At 39.7% G+C, this 26,459-nt stretch overlaps 1 protein-coding gene across 1 annotated transcript in view; it reads right to left on the reverse strand.

The window, feature by feature from the left end:
- The window catches only part of LOC123643320 (aldehyde oxidase 4), a 61,447-nt gene that overhangs the window by 12,556 nt on the left and 22,432 nt on the right, over positions 1-26,459 (reverse strand). The window contains exons 11-27 of the mRNA XM_045558787.1: positions 25,916-26,067; positions 24,104-24,197; positions 22,856-22,965; positions 21,220-21,404; positions 19,649-19,811; positions 17,913-18,005; positions 17,139-17,308; positions 16,705-16,819; positions 16,021-16,143; positions 14,175-14,271; positions 9,130-9,254; positions 7,023-7,156; positions 4,536-4,623; positions 4,135-4,221; positions 3,755-3,946; positions 2,620-2,847; positions 149-244 (exon numbers count right to left, since the gene is read on the reverse strand). Of these exons, the coding sequence (XP_045414743.1) occupies positions 149-244; positions 2,620-2,847; positions 3,755-3,946; positions 4,135-4,221; positions 4,536-4,623; positions 7,023-7,156; positions 9,130-9,254; positions 14,175-14,271; positions 16,021-16,143; positions 16,705-16,819; positions 17,139-17,308; positions 17,913-18,005; positions 19,649-19,811; positions 21,220-21,404; positions 22,856-22,965; positions 24,104-24,197; positions 25,916-26,067 (2,252 nt within the window). The remainder of the gene's footprint in view (positions 1-148; positions 245-2,619; positions 2,848-3,754; positions 3,947-4,134; positions 4,222-4,535; positions 4,624-7,022; positions 7,157-9,129; positions 9,255-14,174; positions 14,272-16,020; positions 16,144-16,704; positions 16,820-17,138; positions 17,309-17,912; positions 18,006-19,648; positions 19,812-21,219; positions 21,405-22,855; positions 22,966-24,103; positions 24,198-25,915; positions 26,068-26,459) is intronic.

Here is a 26,459-nt window from a genome sequence, read left to right on the forward strand (position 1 = left end):
TTTCTGAAGTCAGGATGAGTCCTACAATTGACTTATGCACGTAGTGTCATGGTATTTATTTTCCTTAACAAGAAAATAGCTGTTAAGTTGATTGTAACATGCTATACTCTTCTATTAACACATTTGAGAAAATGGACACTTATCTCACCTGAATCATTTTGGTGTGCAGGCCTTGTCCCAGTTCACAGCCACCATGAGTCACCAAGACAGAGCCATCCAGATAGATGTGGACTAGAGCAGCCGCCTGGGGGGAAACAATTGTAACACCAATTTGGAAACTCATGCAGCCAAATGTTGTTGTGAGTGTAGCCAAGGTTGCTGGATGAACAGTTTTGTTTCGTTAAGCCAATCTTTCATTTTTTGTTCTAGAGAAGAGAGCTATTATTGGTGGCTACAGATAACCTCTTGCAAGAAACCTGAGACTTCACAACCATCAATGTAGACAGATGAATGTGCTCCTCTTCCCTCCCACTAGTCTCCTGCCTCCTGGCCTTGTGTGGTTGCCTTGGGAGCTGCCTCTCCAAAGCCCCAGCCTGCACATTTTATTATTCTTCCTTCCCTGGGTGTGGAAATTAATTTTAAAGCAAGTGGATCCTACATAAGTAAATTGACAAGCACGACCTCTCCTGGATATTTAGAGGAACTGGAAGAACCTTGAGATGTTTTAATAGTTTCCAGACACTGATCTTTCAGTATAATGATGGGGGAGGGGTCTGCACCCCACTCTGGAAATTCAGTGGCAGATTGAAAGTGGAGCCCAAATACCCATTTTTAAAGCTGCCAGGTGATTTCAATAATTAGCCAGGTTTGGGATTCACTCATTTAGTCCAAATTCTTCACTTTGCCTGTGGGAGAATAGAAGCCTAGAGAGGGGAGACTTGGCCACAGCCAGATGCCTAGTTTGTGGGAAAGTCAGGGCTGGAACCCACAGTCCTAACTTGAGTCCAGTGTTCTTGGCTACCACACCATGCTGCTTCCTCAAACTAACTGCTGTTGTCCATCTCTGCAGCTGGTTGTTTTCACTGAGGAATCCACAGAATGCACATGTGGCTCTAGGGACCAGATCCACAGGAAGCAGGAGGCTGGGCTATGCAGGGTGGTTCTGCAAGTCACTGGGATTTTTCTTGAGAGCAATCCCCACCATGTGCTCAGGCACGTGGCCCAGGATTCTGCACCTACCCCTTGGGCTCCTACCTCCAGATTGAGGCCTGTGCCCCTGCCACTAAGCATGCAAATACCAACTAACTCATCTTTCTCAGTCTTCTGGGTATGACACTGTATTCTCAGAATCACTAAGTCCTCTACAGGAACTTCTAAACTTTGTGTTTTTGCCTCCTTGACAATCTAACAAGAGTAATGCACGATCACACATGAACGAGTATTGCCATGTGCTTTCGGTACCATGTTGGATTTTAGGTTGATGGTTGTCTAAGTACCAGGTAGGATGACATTAATTGATGGAGCATATTCGAGACAAGAGGTGGGGCAGTGAGTCATCACATCATCAGAGACATTTAGGATGCAGCAGCAGCCAGGACCACCATCGTTTTGTGAGTAAGGATTTAGTTTTAGAAAAGCAACATCATTTACCACTTTAAATTAATGGCACTATTTTGAATACTACTTGCATTTATAGTATTATTTTTACTTAATTTGCAAATTTGTTTTGTTTTATAAAGACATAAGAGCTAAAAGAAGCTTATTCTTTGTTTTGTGGTTATACACCGTTAAATAACATCAAAATAAATAGTTTAAGCAACCATTAAGAGTCCATGAGAATTTTCTCCTTCAAGGGCATCTGTGTGTTATTCTGGCTGGAGAAATACTACCTGGGGGAAAGATGCATACCTGCTCCAGGTAGTGCAGTGCTTCTGGCCGTCCCCTTCCTCCTTCTCATTGTCCTTCCTACCTTGTTAGTGCACTCTGAGGAAGGGTGTGCACAGGAGATAATTTTGGTAAGAAACAGCTTGGGTAGACCTTAATCACACCATGAAGGGGGCCTGTATGCCTTCCTTTGCCTGGCTTTGGTTATGGAGACATTTCAGAAATTAATGGAGATGGAAACAAAAACTAAATGACAGAATCAGACACAGAACCCTACAAAAAGCTGGTTATAATGAAACTAAAAAGGAGGCCCAGGAGTCACTGAGCCCCATTATAGTAACACCAAGTTTCTGTGTGAATTGTGTAGCTCTGTCTGTTCTCATGTGTTTTTGCAAGCTCTGTCTGCAAAAGACCCTACTGGTTTCACTAAGACACTAGGGAAGAGATCCTCTTGTTACCCCCTAGTTTTTCTCATGTATTTGAAATTTGACCCCATCCCTCAAAACCTATGTTTGGGGCCCTGCTACCCTAGGCCAGAACCCCACCCTCGAGCTGGACTTTCCTCTTGATTGCTTTCTGAGGTCCCTGCTGCGGTGACCTGCCAGATCTGCCCTGACATCGTGGTCCCCAACCCTTGCCTAAACCCACTCTCTCTGTTTCCTGCTAAAGAAAACTGCCCAGTTTCTTCGCTCTTCCCCAGAGGGAAACATCCCTGGCTGCACAGGATTGCCCTTTCTGGGCAGCCAGTCATTTGGAAAAGAGCTGTGGATGGAAAGATACCTCCCCTAATCTCACCTGAGTGTAGTAGGCCATGGGGATCCCAATGGTAAATTTCATGGGGACTACGGCAAGTCCCCTCTTCTTCCAGTAATTCTTTTTGTTAAATTCCTCTGCTGCCAGTTTCCTAGCATAGAAGGAAGATTTCTCCAGACATTCTTTCCAGCATCTTCGCAAGGGCTCTGGATTAAATGTCTCCTTATAGGCTGTTCTGCTAATTCTCTTATACATGTTTATTTCTTTAACCTGAAAGATGAGAAAATAAAATGGATCTCAAGGATAGATGATTGCTCCATACGAGAAGCATGTGTTTTTGTTATATGCCTGAAAGTCTTTCAAAAAAAAAAAAATAACGAACTATCTAAATGGCTATAAATATGCAAGTGAAAGTGTGCATGTATAAACATAATAATAACAACAATAGAAACTACTACTGAACACTTTGTATGCACGAGACTCTAGAGTGTATTATCTTAGTGAACTTCACAATAACTCCGAGAGGTCCCAACTATTAGTGGCCCTGTTACAAGTTTGTTAGTGGTGAGACAAAATTCTCCTGATTTCAAAATCCTTTTACTCCCACACAACGTTGCCTTATTCTTAACTGTTCTCAAATTAGCTCCTCAAAGTCTTGAATTGTGATAAAATATTTGTACAAATGTGTGTAATTAATCTTTCTGCTCTATTTATTCCCTTGGGTGGGGAATAAATAGATTCTGGGATTGGCCGTGTGTCTTGCTTTGGCCAATGGGACTATGCATATATATGAGGCAGATGAGGACTCGAAAAGTGCTTGTGTATTAGGGCTTGCCACGTTCTTGCTGCTTTTGGGAGCCCTGTGACCACCACCATGAGAAGGAGTCTGGGCTAGCCTGGAGGATGAGACATTCTGGAACCGAGGCATCCAATTGAACTGGCCCCGACCAGAAGAGCTGCCCAGCTGACCCACAGAATCATAACAAATACTATCTATTGTTTTAAGACATTAAATTTTGTGGTCAATTCACCACATAGCAAAAATCAGTTGAAACATAGATGATGCACTTTATTTCTTTGAATCCACAAAGAAGCTAACATAATGTGCCATGTAGGTGCTCAAGATATACTGGAACCAGTATTCTCAGTGTTTTATTAGGGGACTCTGCCTGATTACCTCTTCAGGGAGTAAGTTACATTGAGATGCCACAGCAGTTATATAAGCTTCAACGACCACCGTAGCCTGAGGGAAGCCAAATCCTCGGAAGGCAGTGTTGGATGGCAAATTTGTTTTGCACGCCCTACCACGGCACCGGAAATTAGGAATATAATACGCATTCTCAGATTTCAACACAATGAACTCCAACACCTGAATTGAAGCAAGACAAAACAAAACTTTACATCTGTCAAACATTCAAAACCACTTATCTGAATTTTATCTCTGACTTGACCCCTTCACAGAATTTATCTGATTTGTAAAACAAACACTCATGCAAATGAAGTGTGGCGCATATGGCTCCACTGGTAACCTTTGGGAAAAGCATGTTTCTTACTTACCAGCTCAGATTCATCAGGAGTGCACCCGCCATTGATGTAATATTCAACATCAGCAGCTTTGATCACACCGTTGTTCATGAATCCAATCTGCAAAGTGATAACAAGTAAGGCAATCATCGTGACAGTCCTTTGCAACCAAATCATGCTCTACACAGATACCTCTGATCACAGTTGTCAATTCATATTTAGCTTACACACATGATTGGATACACCAGTGACCAGAGGAATAGTAAGGATGGTGTCCAAGTTGAACATGATCCTGACAGAAGGTTCTGACTCATTTTAGGCAGCATTCAAATATCCCTTTCAAGGGGGATGGAATGTAGCAGCTGTCTTTAGTATTGGTTGGTTGACACTGGACAGTGTCTTAGACAGTTTGCTGAACCATTTCTCTCACTCACTTTGTATTTCCCGAGGAGTGGGTGGCGGCCAGCAGTTATCAGCATGTCATCTCCGCGCTCCAGGATAAACCGGATTGGGCGGCCAGTCCTATGGGAAGTGATACAGTTATTATGCTGGATGCTTCACAAAGTTGTAGAAACACAGAGATGGGGGAAAGGGACTGGAGATAATCTAGCTTATTGATTTTCAATGGGGGTCATAACAGTCCCTAGACAACACTTTGGAAGTCTGTGGGGCATTAAAATTAAAAAATATATTATTGCTGTAATGGCCATTGGGGTCTTACTCATAAATTCTTTTCCTAGGCTGCTATCTAGAAGAGTTTTTCCTATGTTTTCTTCTAGAATTCTTATGGTTTCATGCATTACATTTTTAAGTCTTTCATCCATCTTGAATTAATTTTTGTTAGTGGTGAGAGAGATGGATCCTGTTTCATTTTTCTGCATGTGCCTATTTGATTTTCTCAGCACCATTTATTGAATAGTGCTTCTTTTCTCTAGTGTATATTGTTTGCTTTGTCAAAGACCAGTTGGCTGTATGTGGATGGTTCTACATCTGGGTTCTCTATATTTTCCATTGGTCTATGTCTCGATTTTCATGCCGGTACCATGCTGTTTTGGTTCCTATAGCTTTGTAGTATAGTTTGAAGTCTTGCACAGGCTGGTCTTGAGCTCCAGAGCTCAAGCTATCCTCCCACCTTGGCCTCCCACAGTGCTAGGATTACAGGTGTGAGCCACCATGCCTGGCTGAGTCTTTGGGGCTTTCTAGATAGAAGACCACACAGCTATAAATAAATGTGCTTGATTAAATTAAAAAGCTCCTGCACAGCTAAGGAAATAATCAGCAGAGCAAATAGCAAACCTATAGAATAGCAGAAAATATTCACAAGCTATACATCTGATAAAGCATAATCTACAAAGAACTCAAGCAAATCAGCAAGAAAAAAACCAAATGACCCCATTAAAAAGTGGGCAAAAGACATGAAGCTTTTCAAAAGAAGATAGACTAATGGCCAATAAACATATGAAAAAATGCTAATCTTTGGAGAAATGCAAATTAAACCCACAATGAGGTATCACCGTACCCCAGTTAGAATGGCTTTTATTTAAAAAAAAGTCCAAAAGCAGTAGATGCTGGTATGGATGCAGAGAGAAAGGAATGTTTATACACTGTTGGTGGGACTGCAAATTAGTACAACCTCTATGAAAACAGTATGGAGATTCCTCAAAGAACTAAAAATAGATCAACCATTTGATCCAGCAATCCCACTACTGGGTATTTACCCAAAGGAAAAAAAGTTATTTTATCAAAAAAACACCTGCACTTGAACGTTTATTGCAGCACAATTCATGATTGCAAAGATGTGGAATCAATCCAAGTGCCCATCAATTCATGAGTGGATTAACAAAATGTGATATATGTATACCATGGAATACTATTCAGCCATAGAAATGATGTATTAATACCTTTTGCAAGAGTCTGGATAGAGGTGGGGACCATCATCTAAGTGAAGTATCTCAAGAATGAAAAAACAAATACTACATGTACTCGCTATTAAATTGGAAATAACCAATGAGCACACATGTGCACAGAGCAAAGGAAAACTCAGTGTAAATCAGGCAGCGGGTGGGGGGCAGGAGGGGATGGGTGAAATCCTACCTAATAGGTACAATGAATACTATCTGGGTGATGGGCACATTTATAACACTTACTCAAGCAAGCATTACAAAAGTGATCCATGTAACCAAAAACATTTGTACCCTCAAAATATTTTGAAATTAAAATAATGAAAAAAATAATAATACTAACAGATTTTAACCTATTAAATAAAAAAATTATTATTATTCTGGCTTAGTTATATCTGAGAGTTTATATATTGCAATGATATTGGGTTATAAATTATTTTTTATATTATATTAAGGAACTGTATGATTATTTTGTAATTATGTGTATAATTATGAATTTCACTTTGATATAGTCAAGGGGCATTAAAATATTTGCCATAAGGAGGATGTTGAGACTGAGAGAGTTGACACCCAATGCTCTGTCATGCTCAACCTCCCTTGCATTCAGACTCCCTGTCATAAAATGTCCCCAGTGCCAGCAAACCTGCTACTTTCAGGACATTTTCTATTGTTGGAAAGTTCCAATGAGCTAAGATGTTTACGGTTTTCTTTTTGTAGCAGTAGCCTGGGAGAAATTAATTTGTCCTATGTATATCTTGGTGAACTTCGGTAGCTACAAGGTTCAGAAAAGGCACGGCTGTTCCAGTGTTTGGATATTCCAACTGCATGATGCAGAAGCTACGTGAATATTCCCAGGCAGCAGCAGAGCCCCAGCTTATTTCATAATAAAATGTGTCTTTTTTTGAAGGTTGGGGTTGTGACCTTCCTTTTACTCCGCTAACCTCAGCTGAGCTGAAAGCTGGCGTGCGGGGCTGAAGGAACTCGAGTGGCGCTAATGCTATGTAGATTGCGGACTCTTACTTGCTGGCGGCCACGGCACTGACAGCTCCTAGCAGAGCAGGCTTGGTCACTTTCCCCCCAAACGCTCCTCCAGCTCTTTTCATGTGGCAGGCGATTCTGCTCCTTGGGACATTTAGTGCCGCAGCCACGTATTCCTGCAAGAGGTAAGTCCCGAAAGCATATAAGTGCAATTTAATAGTTCACTTTAAACTCTGCCCATCAAAGAAATTTAGTAATTCAACAAATACTTTATATTTACAGAATTGTGCAACCATCGTCATGATTTAATTTTAGAACATTTTCAGCATCCCCAAGAAAACCTTGTATACTTTAAGCAATCCATCCTTATCTCCCTCCAACCTCCCAGCACTGGGCAACTAATAATCTACTTTCTGTCTTTATAGATTTGCCTGTTCTGCACATTTCATATAAGTGGAATCATAAAATATGTGGTCTTTTGTGACTGGCTTCTTTCACTTAGCATAACGTTTTTAAGATTCATCCATGTTGTAGCACATTATCAGTATTCCATTCCTTTTTATGGCTAAATAATATTCCATTATATGGATATACCACATTTTGTTTGTCCATTCATCAGTTGATGGACATTGAGTTTCTACTTTTGGTTACTATGAGTCATGCTGCTATGAACATTTGTGCATAAGTCTTTTTGTGGACATATGTTTTCATTTCTCTTGGGTAAATATTTAGTTGTGGAATTGCTGGGTTTTATGTTCAGTCTAAGTTTAACATCCTGATAAACAGCCAAACCGTTTTCCAAAGTGGCTGTGCCATTTTTCATTCCCACCAGCAATGTATGAAGGTTCAATTTATCTGCATCCTTGTCAATACTTTTATTGCCTGTCTTTTTGATTATAGCCATTCTAGTGGGTGGGAAGTAGTACCTCACTGTGGTTTTGATTTGCATTTCCCTAGTGACTAATCATGCTGAACAGCTATTCACGTGTATATTAGTGGTCCATATATCTTCTTTGGAAAAACGTCTACTCCAATCTTTTACTGGGCCTGCTTTTGATGCTGCCCCAGATTCTGGGCTGTGGCAGGTTGTGGCTACACAGTGCCCTACTGACCCCAGGGAAATGCCTGCTGTGTTGGAGCTGACTGCAACCCAGGAGCTGTTGATTGCATTTGGCATTGGTGACTTTGGGACATATGTATTCTCCATTGGAGCCCAGAGTCACAGACCCCCTACCAAAAGGGACCTCAGAGGTGGTCTTTATCACCTCCCTCAATTTACAGAAAAGTATATTGATACTCAGTGACTTGTGGGAGATCACATAGCTGCTTAAGGGCAAAACTCATATCTCCTCCTCTGTCCATGTCAAAACTTGCAACTGTGTAGGCCACAGCCATATCCCAGCTCAGAATCAATGCTCTCAGCCTTTCATTTTGCCTTGAATGGCAGCTGCTCCTCCCGTGGCGCCTCCCCACCCCTTCAGGACCTCAAGGTGTCAGCTCACCTGTGCTCCACTGGGAAGCTTCAGCTTTCCCTGTCAGTGATGATTGTCATGACTCCTTCCCCCAGTATGATTTTTAAAATACCCTCCTGCGCCTGGCACTGTTTTAGGACCAACAGCTCCATATTTTGGAAGAGGCGAATATCAGAGGATTTTACTTCATTTTCCTGGATATGGCAATGCCTTATACCTCAACCACTAGCACAGGCTTGGAACTTACATGCTGCTTACTGAGCTGGGCTGAAAATGTCTTGGAAATGCAATTGCTTTACATAGGTACCACCAACACACAAGAACATTCATATAGAATAGAAATACAAATGAACCCCTAAGGGAAATTTAAGTATAATACTAAGGCTTTGACTTCCCTGAGATTAACTTTTTACAATATCAATTGTAAGGGAAAGATGAATCTTGCCCTGTCTTTTGGAAAGCAGCAAAACTTCCGGATCACTTTGAAAGGTCTGCCCTTCTAAGGACACATTTGCCCCATTTTCTTCATTCTGGACTGTAGCTAATGTCGAGTGTACAGGGAGTTTGAGGCATAGGAGTGGGAGGGATCAAAAGGCCCTGACAGTGGAGGGCCTGGGTGAAAAGGCCTCACTTCACACGACCATCTGGAGTCTCATTTTCCAAGGCTATCCTGTTACCTGCACATGAGTTGGAAACTGTGTTCCAAGATGTAACACCATTTCTTTATCTTCTCTTTTTGGGATAGCCAGGATAGTTTGTGTTTCCATGTAAAAATGTTCCTGTCCTTCCACGTGGACCTCACCTGTAAAGCATAAACACAGGGCGGTGTTTAATCATTAGTTACAATGTTGGAACTCTTGGTGGAGTTTTGCTTATAAAGAGTGAACTGCTTCAGTTTAGTGAGAGACGGACTTTATATCATTTGATTAAGCCACTTTTTCTAATCTGCTTAGTGCTCAATCAGCTGAGATCCTAGGTAATTCACTTCACCTCTCTTGGCCTCAGTTTCCTCATCTGTGTTGTGGGTGGCTAGACTTGTGATGTGCTGAACTTGAGAGCACAGACTAATCTGATGACATACCTAAGTGCAGCCACCTCCTTGCTCAGTGAATTCGGGCAAGTTATTAAGTCCCAGTTACCTCAACTGTAAAATGGGGGAAAATATGTACCTCAATTAGGTGATGTTGAGGATTATTGAGTCACAGGAAGAATAAGTAACTTGCTAAAGGACGTACAGGTTTAAAATGGCACAGCTGAGGTTGTTCCCTTCCCTAAAACCAGCCTACTCTGGTTTGCATGAGATTTTCAGCTTGTTCGGTATATCCTTATCTTTTGTAGGCTACACCAAGATAGACATTTGGCCCTAGTTTAAATATTTGAAGATAGTGTTTTCACCTTATAACTACCTGAAAGATCCCTGTGCTGTTAAAACAAGTGAATTGTTTGCCAGAGTCAAAGATTATTTAAAATTATTTCTTGGGACAATAGAATGCGAGTCATGCAAAAATGCCCTCCACCCCCCCCCAAAAAAGTCTGCTTACAGAGTGTATATGACTTCAAGCTAAAATCAACGTAATTTTATTGTAAATTTTTTAACAGGAGAAAGGGTTTATTTGAAAGTTTTTAAACAGGAGAAACAGGTTTATTTCACCTGCATATGGAGGGGAGGCTCACAGAAATGAACTGCAAACCTCAGAGAGGTGGTCGGTCAGGCCTGGAAGCTTATATACCATTTTAACAAAGGACAATAAATTTGTGGAGAAGGGACAAGACAAATGAAAGGAGTTTTGAGCTTCTTGGGGTGGTAAATGGTGAGAAGATAAATATTTAGGGGAAACTAATGTAATATAAAGGTTCTACTAGTGAGGTTTGTTATGCAGATTCCTCTCACTGCCATCTCTGGGCTGATAAGAGTCTAGAGTAGCCTCTTGTTCTGCCCTTCCTGGTACAAGAGAGGGGAACGGGAACACCTTCACAAAGGGAAATTTATGCCCCACTTTTAGGTAAATTGGGAGAAGGTTAGAGAGCTTTTTTTCTATGTCTGCTGTTTCTTAACTGCCTTCAGCTCAAAGTAATATTTTATTTTGGCATATTTTAAACTCAAATTTATTTACTTAACAATTATACAGGGTTTACAATATGCTAGGTATTTTTCTAAGGCTTAGTGCTTTTTAGACAATTAATTCATTTAATCCTCATACCAATCCTATGAAGCATGTATTATCATCTCCATTTTGCCAGACGGGCATGTGAGACAGGGAAAGGTTAAGTAAGCTGCCCAAGGTCACATAGGTAGTAAGGAGCAGAGCTGGGATTCAAACTTAGGCAGCTCGACTCCAGACTTCATGCTCTTAATCACTACACCACATTTCTCCATGTTGGCATGCTCTGTGACTCTTAGTCATTCCTGCCCAAATTCTCCTCCCATTTCAAATTTCCCACTTGTGCCAAATGCCTGAACTCCCACAATTGCCAAAATCCAAAATGGCAAAGATCCCAAATGGCAAAATCCTGAATGGCACCTCATTAATCTTCTGCCTTTTGGGTAACAATGACAATTAAAAGAAAATATACCATGTTGCTTAGAGCAAGACCTTAGGGTCAGCCAGTCCTGGGCTGTACTCCTAGTTCTACTGCTAACCGGATATGAGACCTCAGTCTTATCAAACTTATAAACTTTTATAAGCCTCAGTTTCCTCATTTTCAAAATGAAGCTACTGATATGCTCCTTTTCAGAGTTGTTCTGCTTGCACGTTAAATAGTAAGCAGTAAATACTTAGTAGCTTAAAATAGGTTTAATGATAATACTGATCTCTTAGGGTTGATATTAGGATTAAATCACATGATGCCTGTAAAATGCTTAGCATGGTGTCTGGCACAGTAAGTACTTGACAAATGTTGGCTGCTAATATTACTATTAAATAATCTTTGGCCCAAATTTATAGTCTTTGTAAAATCTCATTTAATTTTTTAAATAGAATCCATTACAAGTAATGAATGCATAAGTCGTAGATAATGTCAAACTTCTGAGGACCTCTTGTGTTTAGTGGTTGTATCTCACTACTCTTCTGAGGTAGTGATTTGTTCTTATAATTGGGAGGCAGTCTACATTTTCTACTTCAACAGAATGATGTTGACAAACAAGTATTCTAAAGGTTTCTCCTAGGTTTTAATAGAAAAAAAAAAGCTTACAGCACTTCTCATTCCAGTTATTTAGAAGCAGGTAGTAGATCCTGTGAAAGTTACTACTCTCTCTCACCAAAAATCAATAGTGATTCTCTCAATAAAGACAGATGTGGTTATCAACTTTGGCCACACATTAGAATTTCCTGGGAGCTTTTAAAATAATATTAATGCCCTGACTGATAGTCCAAAATTCTAATTTCATTGGTCTGGGTTGTGATCTAGGTATTGTTATTTTTAAAAATTATACTAACTAGGTCTTAGCCAGTGCCCTAAGTCACAACAAACCAAAAACACAAATAATAGTATCAAGGACTGGAAAACATAAATAAAACTGTCATGACAAGATTATGTACATAGAAAATTCAAGAGAATCTCTAAGACTATTAAACTAATAAGTGAATTTAGCAAAGTTGCTATATATAAAATCAATATACAAAAATTGTTTTTATACACTAGACACAAGTAGAAAATTAAGTAAAAATAATATCATTTACCATAGCATCACAAAATATCAAATACTAGGAATTGATATTAAGAAGAGTGTGCAAAATCTCTATAGTGAACACCAGAAAAATCACTGAGAAATTAAAGAAAACCTAAATAAAAGGCAAGGTCTGTCATGTTCAGTATTAGAATCCTTAATATCATTTAGGTTTCAATTTTCTCAAATTGATATATTGTTTCAATGCAATCCCAATCAAACCCCCACCAAGTTATTTTTGGTGGAATTGATGAATTAGTGATAAAAATTTATACGGAAATGCAAAGAACCTATAATAGCTAAGGTAATATTGGAGAAACAGCAGCAAATTATCGGATTTCAAGACTTAGTATAAAGTTACAGCAAGTAAGACACTGTGGTATTAGCATAAATGTAGATAAACAGACTAATAGAATATAATAGAGAATTCAGAAACAGAACACATATATAGACCCCTGAAAAACAATAAAAGTTGCACTGGAATTCATTAAGGGAAAGGGTAGTTTTCAATGAATGGTTCTGGGTCAATTGAATAGCCACATGAAAAAAAATGTAATCTTGACCACTGTCTCATACCATACAAAAAATTAATTTAAGATGAATCATAGAGTTAAATGCAAAAGCTAAAACAATTAAAGTTCTAACAGAAAACTTAGAAGAATAACTTCATGACCTTTGGATAGGCAAAAATTTCTTCAATGCACACAAAAGCACTAACTATGAAGAAAAGACTGATAAATTGACTTTCATTAAGATAAAAAAATTGTTTATAAAAAGGCACCATAAAGAGAGTGAAAAGGTCACCCACAGGCTGGGAGAAGATATTTGCAATACTTGTCACCAATCAAAAACAATAAGAAACCTCCTATAAATCAGTTAGTAAATAATTATTTAACAGTTATTATATTATAATTAATTATAATTAGTACTTCTAATTTAAGAAATTATAAAACAGGCAAAAGACTTGAACAGACATTTCATAAAAGTCCAATGACCAATACACATATAAAAAGAGTTTAACATCATTAGTCATCTAAGAGGTCCAATTAAAACCATAAGATACTACTACACCCCTATCAGATTATATAAGACTAAAAAGGCTGAGAATAACAATGGAAAAGTGGAACTCTTAATTGCTAATAGTAGTATAATTGGTACATTTCAAAACATTTTTGGAATTAACTACTAAAGCTAAAATGTAAATATGATATAGTAGTAACATTCATCGGGTGTCGGGCAAATGGGAGCGGGGAAGAGGGGTATATTCACACCTAATGGGTGCGGTGTGCACCGTCTGGGGGATGGACACACTTGAAGCTCTGACTTGGGTGGGGCAAAGGCGATATATGTAACCTAAACATTTGTACCCCCATAATATGCTGAAATAAAAAAATAAATGTAGAAAATAAATAAAATGTAAATATGCTATTATTCAGCAATTCCATTCCTTGGTATATTCTATTAGAAATAAGTGCTTATGTTCACCAAAAGGCAAGCATTATAATATTTATAGAAACTTTATTCACAATGGCTCCAAAGTGAAAACAACTCAAATGTCCATCAGTGGTAGAAAGGATAAAAAAATTGTGGCATATTTGTATAATGGAATACTGCCAAACAATAAAAATGAAATACTAATCTATACAACAACATGGATGATTCTTCCACATATAATGTTAAATAAAAGATGTAGGCACAAAAGAGGTTAGACTGTAAGATTTCATTTGTATGAAGTTCAAAAGAGGCAAAACTAATTTACAATGATAAAAGTTTGAATAATACCTTGGCGGGGTGTGGTTACTAAGAGAGCATATATGGAAGTTTTTCAGGGTGCTGGAAATGTTCTATATTTTGATGCATGTCATATTTGCATAAGTTTATACATATATAAAAATTCACCAAGCTGTAAACTTCTCGTGCATTTTAAATTATTATCTAAAAATCACAGTTGGATAGAGAAGCACTGCCTTAGAGTTTCAGTATTTCTCAAACCAGACGATTGAAAGTAGAGTCTTCAATTTCAGAAGCTTCCTTTTTTGGCCCAAGACTACTCACCTTCAGTGATTTGGTCAACATATTTAAAGGCGTGCTCCACATTTCCTTGCTCGATTTTTTTCTCAGCAGACAGAAAAGAATTGTGCTTTATGGCTTGCTGCAATGAAAAAACAAACCAACCAAAACAAATTTTTGGCATTCTAATAAGCCATTTGTCCCCCATCAAAATTCCATTCTCTTACTTCAGCAGATCTTTACACACCAAGATACCCAGAGCCAGAGAGCATGAAGAGTGAGCAGAGAGTGGATGCAAATGGATTACAGGTGTTGGTAACTCACTAATTTTGTTCAGTGCTTTGGGGAAGAATTGAGGGTCATACAAGGTTATACATGGTCCCATCTCTAGATGGCTGAGTGACGATCTGAGCAGTTTGATATTTAGGTGTCAACTCCAGGGTATACAACAGAGTAAAGAGAGGTCAAGAAGGAATGGGCTGGTGGGGCCCGGAGTGCACAGAAATGGCCTTGTATAGGTGACCTCAGTTGGATCCTGAATCATTTAAGTCAATGACACATTATAAAACAATAGTTTGAGGTTGAAATCAAGCTGAGGGGCCAAAAGGAGGACAAGGCCAGATTGGCTGGGGTGCAAGTTTTCTATCAAGAAACAGCAGAAGATGAGTTTGGAAAGGTGGATGGAGGCTAGACTATGCGCTAAGGAGTTTGAACCTTCTCTAAGGGGCACTGTTGAGTAGGAACAGTGATCTGACGAACTTAGTGGCTTAGAAAAGTTAACGTGATAGATAGATGGCTGAAATGGAAGTCAAGAGCCTCTTTGAGTGGTTATTGTAGTAAATTTGACAAGAAGGTGGTGAGAACTGGGCTGGAGGGTGGAGTGATAATGAATGGAAAGAAAGGGGTAGACTTAAGGGGCATTTAAAGGATAACAGAGAAAGACGTGAACTTGGCCATTGTTGAGAAGAACAGGGGAGACTCAAAGAGGATGCTCAAGACTGCATCCTACTTGGGGGGGGTTCATATTGCTTATGCATCTATCTACCCATCCATCCCTCCATCCCTCTGTCATCCAAAACCTGTTATTGAGAATCAACTATAGGTTTAGAGCTTCACTAGGCATTGGGGTTGTAAAGCATAATACAACATGTCCTTGCCCTCTTTTACAACAACAGCTAAAACAAAAATGGCAGCCAATGCTTATTGAATGCATTCCCTGTCCTAGGTGCTGTTCTAAGCATTTTACTTGGATTTTCTCATTTAAACCTCACAATGACCTTTTGGTGTAGGTACTTTTATGGTTCCCATTTATTTTATAGATGAGGAAACTGAGGTATGAGGAGTTTAAGTAATTTGTCAAAGAGCAGTTTAAGTAATTTGCCAAAGCATTTGTTGCTAGTAAGAGGTTACTAAATGGCAGAGTCAGATTGTGAATCCAAGTAGTCTGGAGTCTGCACTTAAGCAGTAGGTGGACAGGGAGACAGATGACCCAAATACAGTAAATGTTACAACTTTTATGAGTTCCACAGTGCTCTAGATGTTCCCACTGACTAGTTTCGTATGTGAGGTCATAAGGACATTTCTCTGGTGTTGCTTATCTGTATTTTTAGGCCATGCCTTGGCAAGAGGCCACAGGGGACGTGGGCACAGGACGCTTCATTTCCATGGGTCCCTGCAGAAGCACTGCTGGGAAGGAGGGGTCTAGCAGGAAAGGTCTCAAGTGTTCTATCCTGAGGTGCAGATTGCTGGAGCCTTCGTTCTAGAACTATAGACAACACTGAGGAGAGCATAGATGGAGCCCAACTTATGCTATTTTATGACTCTCTGGGTTGAATTCTGCCCGAAGTACACTGCTCTAAGCATTCTAGAAGACACAAAGTGGTCCAGATACCTCTATTGTGATAATCTTCGGTTCTACGTCTTCATAAGTGATCTTCACTTTTTTAGCTGCTGCTTTTGCATGAGCATAGGTGTCAGCTGCCACAGTGCAGACAATCTGACCCACACAAATTACCTGCGGAAAAGGCACATGTTGTAATTAGCTAAAACATTGAATCATTACAAAGGAATTACTATTCCCACACTCTTATATTTACCCACTGGGTTTTTGTGACCCAGAGAAAGATTGTTTTCTACCTATGAGAATAAACTCAAAGCAGTGGCTTGAGTAGGATTTAGGGGACACAAAAAGTTGGACACCGAACTTAATTATCTGGTTTTAAATATCTGCCTTCTGGCTGTCTTTCGCTGCATTCCTCAACATAACCAGAGCACACACAGTGATCCAGTTATCCTGACATTCTGCCGGTTCTTTCAATGTCCTATGCTCTGTCTTGCTCCCATGACTTCCATGACCTTTTAGAAGCCTTCCCTGAGATGACTTAGGGCTTTTATCAGAATCTTAAAGGGGTCCATGATTCAAAAGATAAGTTGCAAATTACTGATATGTAGTCATTGGTTCCCAATAAATCTTTGTGAATGAACACTAACCCATGGATATTATAGTCATAACCAATAATCATTTTGGCATTTTCAGCAAAGTATTAAGATAATAAGCCACACACAAATCACACACCTCATTCTGTGCATAGAGAATCTCTCCTTGATGACTATTATCTCCCGGAACATCCTCTGCTGTTATCACATCAACCACTCCTGGAAGTTCCAGGGCTTCTGAAATATCAATTGATCTAGGAGAGAAAATTCGAAGGTAGATATTAAAGTTCAATGTATGATATAAATGATTCCTCAAATACAGGGAAAAGCCACAAGGGACCTCATAACTAAATTATGAAGCAATATTCTATGTTGAAAAATACCAGTATTTGGCAGGTGTTCTAACTCTTGGTTATAGATTCTTTCATAACTATGCTTAAAAATGACTAATTCCCATTCAGAAGAGAAAAATGAATATTCTCAATTGACTTAGATACATAACAAGCTCTCAGTTTGAATGTGAAAGTGTGAATGCATTTCAGTAATACATAGAAACATCTTTTATTTCCTTACATGATCTTTGCATAAGCTCTGGTACTGGTGACTACAGCCAGGAAGAGTTCTTGGTCGATGGGAGGCATGTCGTCAATAAACACAGCTTCTCCTGTGGCATGCTTGATGGCCGACTGGTGCATCACTGGGTGTCCAACTGGGTCTTGAGGGGGTTGGTAGGGATCCACACACTGTTAAGGAACGAAGTGAGTTATTTTACCACCAGAAATTCTCATGCCATGAAAATTGGGTCTGATATATCTGGCTTAATCCCAAGTCAAAAAACCAAACCAAAATAAAACAACTGCCACAAAAAACTATAAGCAACTAGGTGTCTACATCCATGAGCCAAGGTTAACAAATATCCATTGAGTACTATGGTAAGGGATATATTCTGGTTACAACCTTCCCCTCCACCTTGAAAGAAGACATCCTAAAACATTCAGGGTAGTTGTCATAAAACAGGGAAGGCTTCTAGAGACAGTAAATATTGAGTCAGGTTTTAATGCAAGGACAGACATTGGCCAAGAAAAGGAGGAAATTTTAGGCAATAAAACTGAAAATAGTGGAGAAGAATGATTCAGAATCTAATTCTTGTGTAGCTTTGAGTGACAGCACAGAACCTACACCAAGCAAATCGTGTATGGACAGCAACAGGCAACGTCAGCTGGCTTTTGTAGACACTATCTTTATGAGTAATAAAACATAGAGTTATTGAAAAGGGGGAGGTGTATGCATAATGTGTACATCTGAACGCATAAACAGATTAAAAGACAGAAAGCCCTATTCACCAACCTGGAACATTTGGAGTCCTTGGGGTGTTTCTATGGGGAAATCTTCTAGAGCACTCATGAACTTTTCTGGGATATCAGGAAAATTCTGGGGATCCTGAAAAGAAGATTATTTCTCATATAATTTTATAATCTAAGTGAGCACCTTGGAAAAACACATATAGAAACAAAGTTATCCAATCTATTTTCCCAGGTCTTAGATACTGATTCTGCTGGGAGAAAGCCTGGAGCCTTGGATTCTCTCGGCTAGTAACAGTTATTTGTAGAATAACTACATCAATTTATGTGCCCAGAAAAGTGAATGTTATTTCCAGGAGGTCAAGACTTCCTTTCATGACAAGGTCTCCTTTTGAATGAGTGGAAATACGTACCCTTCTACATGGAAGCTGTGCTTCCAGATCTGGGCCAGTCTTGTGGGCATGTATCCCAAAGGAGCAACTGAGAGAGCAGGCAAAGATTAATCTACAAAGATGTTCAATTGCAGATTATTTGTCATAGTGAAGAAACTAGAATTAAGCTAACTATCCAATGACAGGGAGATTGTTAGACAAATTGGGCATTAATACATCCAGATATGATATTCTGCAGTCATGAAAAATGATTTTGTAGGAATGTATTTATTGACATTGAGAAATGTTCATGAAATACAGTTCAGTGAAAAAAGATTATAAAAATTTATGTACAGCATGATTCCATATTTTATGAAAAAGGATAGAAAGATATAAAATTATGTATTCTAAAATTTTAATGTGGGTGTGGTAAGACTATTGGATTACAATTGATTTAACACATTTTTGCTTCTCTGATTTTGAATTCTTCTATAATAATAGAATATATAATAAATAGAATGCAATATGTAAGATAATATATAATGTATAATACGTAAAATAAATGTATAATATATAAAATAAAAACATATATTTAAGAGCATATATAATCTACTAAATATATACTGATTATATATCTATATACTGTATATGTTATATAATTTATACTAGAGTATATAATATATAGCCTGGCCAACACTGCTTATTTTAAACTAGGCTAGGTAAGAAAAAAATAGTGAACACAAAACTAGGAACAATTTAAGTGTCCAAATATCAGGAATGGATCAAATCATAGTACATCTATCCATAAACATGCCATGCAACCATTATGTCTTGATGTTATTACTGAAAAATATTTAATGGCACTGAAAGATGTTTATGTTACTAAGTGAAATAAACAAGCTATGCCAAACAGTTATACATACACACACATGTCCATAATGAAGGGTTTGGAAGGATACGCACCAAAATATTCATAGTAGTTATCTATGGGTAATGGAAATACAAAAGATTTTCTCCTCCTTTTTGGTGTATTCTCATTTTCTAAATATTAAAGTATTATTTTCATAAGAAAATTTTCTTTGGTAAATGAAAAGATTTTAAAGTTTGCTTACAGAAAAGGCTTTTCAATACTGTAGGTCAGCCTGATATTGCATATTAGCCTTTGTCACTCGGATTAGAGGGCAAATGGAATAACAAGGCTGTCCCCTTCTCAGCCCAGGCATGAAGGAGGGGAGAGGGTGAGACAGCAACAAAGCAGGCCCAAGAGGAAGAGTTGGAGGCCAGCAGCCCTCCCCTGAGGGCCCGCCCAGGTACCCTCAATGCATGATCAAAGCCAGGCAGGGGAAGTCTTTCAGGTGCAGACTCATGCCCAGAATGTCAAGGCACCAAGATTAACAGAGAAGCCATTTACCATTTTATTCAGTCCTTGCCTCACTTTGAGATAGAATTTGAAGAGTAAGCTGATGATGAGGGTTCGCTTGTATTCCACCATGCCGCCCTTAGCTGCTGGCGGAATGTAAAGCTCATCCAGGACCCAGCGGCAGGCGTCACTCAGCATTTGGTCATCCCATTGCCTAGCAGGAAAGAACGTAAACATTTCACAAAAGAGGCAAAGACAGACACCAAACTGATACAGCAAGGAAAGGTGGAGCGCAGTCTATGTCCACCTATGAAATCTAGACAAAGTATCCTCAAAAAACTTCTTTAGCTTTCTGTTAGGTCGGGAGCTGAGAGGGAGACACATGAAGCCTCAGGTGCAGCAAAATGCTGTTTATATTGAGCATCTGGGTGCAGATGGGTGGAGGCCGAAAGAGCATCCACCATGAGGGAGGGGAAAGTCTTGGGTTTTATAGAGGATTTCTTAGCGGGGAGTGAGCAACTGGGCCAGAACAACCTCTGTAATCAAACAACCAGTTTCTGGGACCCCTGCATTGGTCTGCAGAGATGGGAGTGTGTGGCTTTGTCCTTAACAGGGGGGATAGGAATGCCAGTGCTCCCCAACTGTCTGTGGTCAGGGTTAGATTTACAACCTCTGGACTCTCCATACTCCTGTGGCTATTGTTTCACAAGCCTAAGTTTTCCATTAGCCGCATTCTGTCCTATAATACTTTTCGGGTTCCCACCCAGAACAAACCTAACTTTCTTTAGTATCTGATGCACTGGTTTCCAGACTTTCACTACCAAGTCCTCTTTTATTATTATTTTTAACTTCATGGGTTGGGAATGTCGATTTACTTCAGATAGGTTGGTTGGGTAAAAAAATACTAAAACCAAAGCTTCTTGGATCTGGGACTTTTTCTATCTTGTTCCCTGTGGTATCTCCAGCAACTAGACCAGTGCCTGGCACACGTACTTTGCTGAATAAATGTTTGGTAAATAACTGAATTATCAAAGATAGTTGTAAAGTATTTCCCAAATAAAAGTTTCTATGTAACTGTTTTGGAAGCATAGAGTTATTTTTGTATCTGAAAAGAAACTCAAGTTAAGTTTTAATTGTTGACAATAGTGTATGGGTGGGTAAAAGTATTGTAAAAGCACTAGCTGGAAGAATTTTAAAAACTTACTTTTCAAATGCTGGAAAAATGACAGTGACAGAAGGCAGGCCATTTAAGCTTTTTGAATATTTCATCTTCTTTATGTGGTTTAAGAACATTTTCAGATGTCTTAGGACACAGTATTGGAGACATTTATTTATTATGCAGGTTAATGAAAAGTGAAAATTTAAAGATAATCTATACTCAAACCATGTAATTTGTGCATTAATCTTATTACAGAAGCCTGCAATAAAAGAATCACTGCCTTGAAGGGGTTGGCTTTTGGGTGGCTTTGCACTTCCTTAATATTTTTCTGCAGAGCTTAAATTTTCTAGATGATCATATATACTTTTTTATAATCAGAAAAAAATCCCCTAAGTGCTATTTTCATTAAAAAATGAACACTAGCAAGGCCTGAGTTTCATGTCCTGGACGTGCCATGGCATACCTCCCAGTGAGCTGCTTGCAGCTCTGGCTTGCAGAGACAACAGTGGGGCCAATGCTTCCATAGAACATTTGAAGTTCTTTGATGATGTTTGTGCCATCTTCAAACTTCACGCTCATCCCGGCATTGACAATGGCAAAGGCATTCTCCTGACGTTGGGCTAGCCGGAGTCCTGACACAAAGTCCCACTGTGGATAGAAAACCACTCAGAACATTCAGCGCTTCTCTCCACTGTCTGCCGGACAGCAACACTTTGATGATTGTTTATAATGAAAAGGATCCGTCGATGATACAAGTTATCACAAAGGCACTGCTAGTGCCCATGGTGTTGACTCTGCGAGCGCTCTCCTACGTGCTTTGTATGTACCAATACTTAATCCTTACACCAACTCCACTCATTTCCAATTTATAATGAGGACACTGAGAGGTTAAGTAGCTCGCACAAGGTCACACAGTAAGTGGCTGAGCCAGAGGTCAAACTAAGCTCTCTGCCTCCGAAGTCTGTGCTTCCCTGCCAAACTCTCTGCCTTTCAACTCCTAATCATCACATGTGGCCTTGGGCAAGGGACTTAAACTGTTTGTGCCTTAATTTTCTTTAAAATGAGGAGGTTGGTTTTGATGAGATGGTTCCGGGGCTGCTGAGTGGGATGAGGGGAAGACTGGGAGACAGGATGCATCTGAGATCGAACTACCATAGCTTCACTTTTATGTCTTTTAGTCTGGTGTTCTATGTACATTTCATTGAATAAGGCATTGTACTACTAAAAAAAGAAAAAGCTTGAAAACCACTGGACCAAATGGTCTCCAAGGTTCTTTCTAGGTCCAAACATGTCACTGTAGGTTGGCTCTCATTATTAGTGTGGAACATTACTGCCATGGCGTGGGAAAGCCTCTCCGTGTGGCCAGCATCTTTGTGGGCGTGGGGGAGGGATGTCAGGATAAAATATTTTTGATATAGAACTAAAACTGGTGGGCAGGCGTGGTGGCTCATGCCTGTAACCCTAGCACTCTGGGAGGCTGAGGTGGGTGGATCGCTTGAGGTCAGGAGTTTGAGACCAGCCTGAGCAAGAGTGAGACACCATCTCTACAAAAAATAGAAAAATTAGCCGAGTGTGGTGGACTTTAGATTTACTCAATCTTGGCTAAGATGCATCTTTCTCTGAAACCCAAAATTCAACTCACATGAAAGGTTCTACTTTTGCAGGGCTGATGTACCCTTTAGGCACAAAGATAGGGCCCAGGATACTTTTAGGGGCCCATGGAAATGTCTTACTTTTAATGTCTTTTAAAGTCAAAAGAAAAAAACGAATACAGTAATGTATATAGAACACCGAATGCAGCCAGGCTTATATTCATCTGTATACCATCACAATCACATACACTAATATACATAATTTTTTATGGAGGAAGGGACCCACAGAGGCAAAATTGCCCAGAGCCCATAAGTGTCACAACATGGCCCTGATGCAAAAGCAAATCAAATGGTCACCTGGGAATTTGCCCCTCCCTGTGCAGCAGCCCAGAGAGTCTCCCTAAAGCAGTTGGCTCAAAACAGAGAGGACACCACTGCCCCGAAGCCTGTCTGCGGGCTCTCGCTGCATAGGCAGTGCTGGGGGGTGCTTCCCTGGGGAGCTCTCACCTGAGTGGAGTAGGGAATAGAAACAGACAGCGCAATCTCTTCCGACTTCAGGTTGGCCTCAGGTGATCTCTCCAGGAAAGGGCCATTTAAAGGAATCTGCCGTTGTCCATCTGTCAGAGAAATGATCTCGATTAGGATGAGCTTATCAGATTGGACAATACGCAGCCAGTGACATGATGTATGATGTATGTATGTTATGTGTACATTACCTCACACCTAAGGGTGAAGCTGTTCTCAATCTAGGGGCACAGGTGGGATTCCTGATAGTCACAGGTCACTTAATGATGGGGATACATTCTGAGAAATGCATCCTTAGGTGCTTTTGTTGTTGTGTGCACATCGTAGAGTGTCCTTACACAAACCCAGGTGGCATAGCCTACCGCACACCTAGGCTATGTCGTACAGCCTGTTGCTCCCAGGCTACAAACCCGTACAGCGTGTCACTGTACTGAATGCTGTAGGCAACTGCAGCACAGCCACACGTATCTGTGTATCTGGGCATAGCTAGACATAGAAAAGGTACAGTAAAAATACGATATTATGATCTTATGGGACTACCATTGTATATGTGGTCTGTTGAATGCAATGTCATGTGGCACACGGCTGTATACACACACACGCACACACACACGCACACACACACATATATAGATATTTGTCCTTAAACAGTTTACCACTCTTTTATTTGAGCCACAATATTTTTAAATGTAATTTTAACCAAGGAGAAAATATCTTACATCCACAGCTCTATGAATAATATGTATTTGTTTTTATTTCTTCACATTTAAATCATTTTCCCTCCTCAAAATTCATGATGTTTTTGAATAAAGAGAAAAGGAATAATATGCCCCACAAACTTGATTGTGTTTAAAACAAAAAGTCCTGGAAGAAAAATTGCCCTCTTTATGAAAGAAACTCTGCAATGAAATATGCCATAAATCTTTAAAACCACAGAGATATCTCTCATTAATTTTTTCTTCAAGTACTTTCATACTACAATTTGCTCATAAATGTGGCCAAATATTTAAGAAAAATTGTCAGGTGCAGTAAAGTGTCTGACCTGAGAGATGCAGAATATCTGGAGAGCAGGAGAATTGAGAACAGCCTTGCCCGTAGGAATGTGATAAGGAAAACACAACCTCTGAGTCTAAATTGGATACGCTGGGCCGCTAGTTCATGTCAGGAGCTACATCAGTGACAGTGATAAGTTCAAAATGAAACGCCTAAAGCTTGGCTCCGGAGTCTTACCTTTAGATATCAGATTGATGGTAGCGTTTCCTGCTGCTAAAATAGGGTTTAGGTCAGAATAATTAGGCCGGCTCACCACATGTCCTCCTAAAGTCTAAATAAGAAAAGATGACATTTTAAAAGCTACACTTAGTTACTTGACAAATAAGAGGTTATGTACACATAGACCACATGTGGCCTTCTGGATCTTTGAGTGCGGCCTTTTGACGGAATCCAAATTTTACAGAACAAATTCAAGGGATTTGTTTTGTGAAGTTTGGATTTGGTAGAGGGGCCATGCTTGGGCATCTGGGGGCCACATGTGGCCTTGAGGCAGCAGGTTCCCCATCCTTATTAGACAATATATTGTGCAAGATTCCCACTCCTGATCCCATCCAGACTTATAGCTTGAGAACGTATTCCTCTTCTATGTGCAATGAGGAGGAAAAGTTTCTTTGAGAATTGACCCTAGTCCGCATTTGTCTTTGTTGAGATGCACTTCTCGAGAGGCATGTTTGCCTATGAAGACAGACAACAAGGGAAATGATTGGGAATTAGGGGCAGCTGCTGGCAGGTTAGGGAGAAGGGTGGGTATGGCCAAAGGGAAGGAAGAGTGTTCAACACCATGGGGGAGGGTGGAGAGACCCGACCTGTTTCCTCAGGCCTTCAGGAAAGGCTGCTCCATGCATTGGCCTGGAAGAGGGAGTGGGGGCCTCGGGAGGACTTAAGGGACAAGTCGATGTGGAGAGGAGGGGCACGGTTCCGAAAAGGAACAGAAGATGCAGAAGGCGAAAATACACAGTGGGTTTTGAGAGTCAGCAGCAGGGCCAGGGACAATCAGGAGAAATGACGTGTCTGCTGGGCCCCTAGATCCCGCTGAACTGCCCAGCATGTGTGGAATGAGGAGTGGTTCAAATCAATTGTTCTTAAATCTTAAATAATAAGGAAACCCCAATAAGCTAGACAACTGAGGGCATCCAAGAGTGGGCATGTGGGACAGACATGTCTAGAATTGACCTTGATGCAGAGTTCTAAGAGAAGAACCAGCCATAAAAGAGTATTTTGGAAATGTAGCCTTTTGTTTATTATTCCATGGATAAGACATATTTCATAGGCTGTTAGAGCTGCACAGGACCTTAGAGACAGTCCATTGGGGTGAATTTTATTTTGTGTGTGTGTTTTTTTCCTATAGTTTTTATTTTTGTTTTTAAAATTCTAAATTGACAGATAATTGTATATATTTTTGGGGTATGATGTGATATTATGATACATGTGTGTATTATGGAATGATCAAATGAAGCCAATTAACATATCCATCACCTCACATACTTATCATTTTTTTGTGGTGAGAATATTTAAAATCTACTCTTTCAGGAATTTTGAAATATACAGCACATTATTATCAACTGTGGTCACCACATTGTGTAATAGATCATAAAGCTTATTCCTCCTGTCCAACCACAACTTTGTACCCTTTGACTAACACCTCCCCTGACCCTGAATCTTAATTTTTAAAATGAAGAAACAGTGGTTTAAGGGGGTCCAAGTGGCTTGTCCAGGATATTCTGACTCTAGTACCATTATCTTAGTGTCTCATGTGTCATTCACCTTGGACACACACATGTACACAAAGCGTGAAACCTCTCACCTTGGACACATACACACACAACATGATATCTCTCACTTTGGGCACACACACACTCACACTCATATTGTATAGACATGTTCAACATTAACTTTGGATTCCTCTTCAGAGTAATGTTTGTGAAATTGAACAGAACTGTGTGACTGCCTATAACCGTGACCTATTTTACAAGACAATAGAGAACATACGGCCATATTCCTAATCTGGGCTCCTGCAAGTGTCCTCAGGTGCTTCAGGAGAGCTCGACAGGTCTTAGTCTTCTCCTTCGGTTGCTCCGAAACGATAAAGCGTAAGGCGTCGTTCAGCTGGGCCAGGCTGTATCCCGCACCGATTGTCACCCCTGAAAATAGAGCAGTGGACTATGAACTTAGAGGGAACTGGAACAAGATAGGGTTGCATGGAAACTGCCTTTTAAATATATCTTTTCTTTTCATATTTACTTAGAATGACAAAAACCAAAGATAATTAAAGATATTTCTGGCAATTTATTTTATTCCCAAATGCTAAGTACCAAATCCTTTTTGTCAGTCGTGTAGATAGTCATCCATGCCATACATTTTAGCATGTATCAGCCACAGATATCTGGTGTTCATTACTTCATTTATTCCCAGTTCAGTTTTCCTGAATAAATTGATCAAATATGAAAATTCCAGCATGGTCCTATAGTATTTTTTAAAGATAATTAAACCTAAATGGAAATTGACTTGCAAAATGTGTATTGCATATCTGCCT

This window comes from Lemur catta, chromosome 8 (genome assembly GCF_020740605.2).
Source record: "Lemur catta isolate mLemCat1 chromosome 8, mLemCat1.pri, whole genome shotgun sequence".
NCBI lineage: Eukaryota > Metazoa > Chordata > Mammalia > Primates > Lemuridae > Lemur > Lemur catta.